A 4,256-nucleotide genomic window follows, 5' to 3' on the forward strand; every position below is an offset into this window, starting at 1 on the left:
CCCCTTCCCCTCCCTCTCCCCCTCCCTCTCCCTCTCCCTCTCCCCCTCCCTCTCCCCCTTACCCTTCCATGGGACCTCCATCAGACCCAGAGCCCACCATCAACGCCACCAGCTTCTGGAGAAACTGCATCATGGCAGGATGCACACAGGCCATATTCACTGGTTTCATGAATGAGATGAACGATATCTTCAGCAGGATTCAGTCAGACCAGGCCAGCCAGGAGGGTGAGGGAGGATCACCATGACAACATCTCTGTCTCACCCTTATTTATGTTTTAAACACTGAAGAATATAAAGCTCTCCCTCTTGTTTCCACAGATTATGATTTTGCACTTTCAGTGATGACGGCCTCTGGAAAACTGGCAGAGCTTATGGCCAAACAGCAGGAAGGTGAAGTAAACTCTTGTGTGGCTGGAGGGACGGTGATCTTTGTTGGTCCCTTGGTTATATACTCTTACATTTTTTGTGACGTGCTATATTATGAGGTTTTTCTTATAGCTCAATAAATTAGGACATATTGGGTATTTTTTTGTATTACTTTTTATGGCATATTATACTATAATTTCTTTTAAGTTTTTATAAATTTTTAATGGTATACTATACTGTAATATAACATACTATACCATGACCTTTTTTATGACATACTATACTGTGACCTTTTTTATGACATACTGTACTGTGGCCTTTTTTATGACATACTATACTGTGACCTTTTTTATGACATACTGTACTGTGGCCTTTTTTATGACATACTATACTATGACCTCTTGTGACATCCTATATTGTGACCTTTTTTATGACATACTATACTATGACCTTTTTTATAATATACTATACAATGACTTTTCTATGACATCCTATGATAACAATTTTTTTGCACTCTATTTCATGACATATTTGTGACATAGGTAAGCTTCAGCATTGCCCTTTCTATCATTTTAAGATTCTGATTACTGAAGGACAACATATTGTCTTTACAGAGATACAAAGAAAACAAGTGGAGCTGCAAAAGGCGGCAGCAGTTATGGAGAAGGTCATCTCAACACTGAGAGGTGTCCATCAGCAGCTACAGTAAGAACATGAATATCTACGTTTACAGTGAACTTCCTTTTGGACTGTGAGTTCCACTGTTGTTTTGTATTTCACATTACTCACATTGACACTTTAAGCATTTTCTACAAACTGTATATTTGTGGTTTTATGGTTTTGTCTTAATATTTAAGACGGTGGGGAGGCCTGAATGTAGAAATACAAAACTGCACCAATATTTGGCATTCATCATTCAAAAAGCAAATTAATTAATTAAATTGTTACAATATGATCTCAGATTTCAGCCTGTGATCGTGATGCTTTTACAAATGAGTTCTACATAGTGACATTCCCTTTAGGAAAGATGTTATATATGAAATATATTTGAATTCAACAAAAGCAAGAGGTTTTATCATTTAAATCATGAACTAAACAGGAAGAACTGGAAAGACTGTGTGCTGAAAATGTTCCACATCCAACCCTATGAACTGAACCAAGTATGCCTGAACTCTTGAAATGTTGAAATTGTGAAAATAACTTCTTTAACATACATATATTTTGTTTATGATGTTGAGCTATTTTATTGTTTAACATGTGTTTTATATATTTTTATAATTGTGAATGTTGAAAGAAAACCCTACTTAAATGTGCATGCAGAAAGGATAAATGTTTTAAGACATGATACACATTGTATAGAATTGTTCTCTTTTCTTTTTATGAATATTTTTTAAGATCATTGCAGCTCAAACTGCTACTATTTACAGTAACCCTTCAGCTTTTTGTTCCATGAATCAGTGAGTGTCCCAACAGGTCTGATGCTTTTTTTTACTTGATTTAACAAGTTAACTGTGAGTAAGATTAAGTTCAAAGTAATAATCAAAGGACAGGAAGAGCCGAAATAATACTGCAGTTTACAGTTGAGTTTTCACAAGGAGGTCCAGAAGTCTTTTTTTTTTACCTTATTGTTTAGTCTTGTTGTACAGGTTAGATTTTTATGGAGTAAAACTGGTAATTTATGCAAAACATGTCAGTGTATGTTTCTTGTCCTCCTTGTCTTTAAGTCAGATATCATTCAATTTAAAAACTCCCCTGATAGTGTTAGTGTCAAAGAAAAACTAAAGGTTGTTCGTTTTCTTATCAAAGAAAATGAGTTTATTTTTGAATTATCTGAAGTAATTTCCTCCGTTACAATTAGGGGTAAGATTAGAGAATTTTAATATTATAGCCAAAGGAGATCATTCATCTTTCCCAACCTTTTTAAAGATTTGGGAAAAAGATCTGGGGATGGTTTTAGACGAAAATACCTGGTTAAACATTTGTGAAAGAAAACATTTTACATTCACATGTAACAACATCAAGGACATTAATTTCAAGTTTATCCATATATTTTTTCTCACTCCCATATAAATGCATACAATTTCCAAAGACAATAAAGCTGACTGTCCGAGATGCGAAACTGAAGAAGGAACATTCATGCATATGTTTTGGCAAATACTGTTAAAACATTTCTGGAATTCGGTTCATTCATTCACAACATTGGTCCTTGTATTTATTAAAGGATATGCCAGATTTCCAATTAGAAGAATATTAATTACCATAACATACTTTGCAAAGAAATGTATACTTCTATTTTTGGAAAAATGAGTCCCCTCCTACTTCACAGCTATTCCTGGATCAGTTATCACAATTCCTACCACTAGAGAGAGTGACCTTAGAAAAAACAACTGCAGACATTTCAAGAACTCTGGTCCCCACTATTTTCTTTCTTTTCAAGAGGAGTTTAATAATGAACTTGGACATTTTGTAGCCTGGAGCCTTTATTTATACATCATAAAGTATGGACTATAAAGGGTTGTTACCTTTTAATGTTGTCACTGCTTTCTTTGTTTTGTTCGCTTTGGTTTGTTTAGTGCAGTTTTAAGTCCTTTATTTGCTCTTTTGCTTGCTTGTCTGTCTATTCTGTTTATCCTGGTATATGGGGATGGAGGGTACTCAAACTCAGTGTACTCTGTTGTACTTGTATGTTTTCATATTGGTGCTGGTTTATGGTACACTTGTTGGAGATAAAAAAGATGCTGAAAAAAAGAACTAAAGAAGCTCTTTTTATGTTATGGAGTTGAGCTGGAAAAAAAAACACTTTCCAGCTTCAGGAATCCACAAATGTAGTGGCATCATGTTCACATCACAAACAGTTTGGATTTTTTTGTGAGGTTGTATATGTTAGTTTTTCATAGTAAAGGAGTAGATGGCAGTTGCTTCCAGTTTGGAGGAGCAGGAAGGAGTGCTACGCCGGAAGCTAAGGAATGTACTGCTGTGGAAAGGGCAGCAACAAATCGATTTTAGCCATCTAAAACAGGCCCACCTGAAGCCATTATTACGCTCTCCTCAAAGCCACCAGACTCCACTGACAAAAATGGTAATTTTACCTTGCAGAAGACGGGAGCTGCTGGCCTACTACTGCCTCCATAAGTTAGTTTATTTGTGTAATTGTGTGACTTTGGTGTTAAGTTCAGATTTACCAAAGTCACACAGTAACAGAAAAATCAAACTAATTGAGGCAGTGGTAGCCCAGCAACCCCAGTGAGCACCAAATGGGATTCCGACATTAATTTCTGGTTGAAAACTGGTTGATACTCGGCCTTTTCGCCCTCCTTTCAAACAGCCCAAATGCGATTACAACATCAACTTGTCAAAATACAAATGTGTTAAATTATTTTTTGATAATTTCTTAAGCTGTAGGTCAAAAGAGAGACATTAAATGGGTGGATGGAGGTGGGAGGAGTGGGTATGGAAGGGTAGCCCTGCAACTTTGAGGATGATGGTAGGTTTGTTCTTGTTCTTGTCATTTTTCTTTTTTGATCTCAGGGTTTCATGCACAATTGTAAAGTTCAGAAAAATTAGCTTAAATTGTAGATGTTGATTTTATGTGGAATCCATCTGCTCAATAAAAGATATTCAAAAAAGAGAGAGACATTACTGATTAGTGTGTGAGGTATTTCTCCAAAGTCATATTGCACTGGTGGGTGAAATGTGGTCAACACCACAACGTAATTTGAATGCATTCAATGTTAATATAAATGTCATAAATATGGAACCAATAGTCTGTGTGCTGCCACCAATAAGCTTTCAGGACACTTCTAGAGTCAGATCTGTACACTCTGCATCATTCATGTAAAATAACACAATTTGGGCTTACTGCTGTAATGCGCATGCGCAACCGTTACAGC

General features: G+C 36.0%; 1 protein-coding gene across 1 annotated transcript; it reads left to right on the top strand.

Annotated features, from left to right (window-relative positions):
• Positions 1 to 41: 41 nt before the first annotated feature.
• Positions 42 to 2,608, top strand: LOC125899916 (PHD finger protein 11-like). Its single transcript, XM_049594591.1, has 3 exons — positions 42 to 225; positions 319 to 390; positions 981 to 2,608. Exons 1-3 carry the CDS (start codon positions 69 to 71, stop codon positions 1,073 to 1,075), a joined length of 324 nt encoding a protein of 107 aa, XP_049450548.1. The 5' UTR covers positions 42 to 68; the 3' UTR covers positions 1,076 to 2,608.
• Positions 2,609 to 4,256: the final 1,648 nt, after the last annotated feature.

Source organism: Epinephelus fuscoguttatus, linkage group LG13 (assembly GCF_011397635.1).
Source record: "Epinephelus fuscoguttatus linkage group LG13, E.fuscoguttatus.final_Chr_v1".
NCBI lineage: Eukaryota > Metazoa > Chordata > Actinopteri > Perciformes > Serranidae > Epinephelus > Epinephelus fuscoguttatus.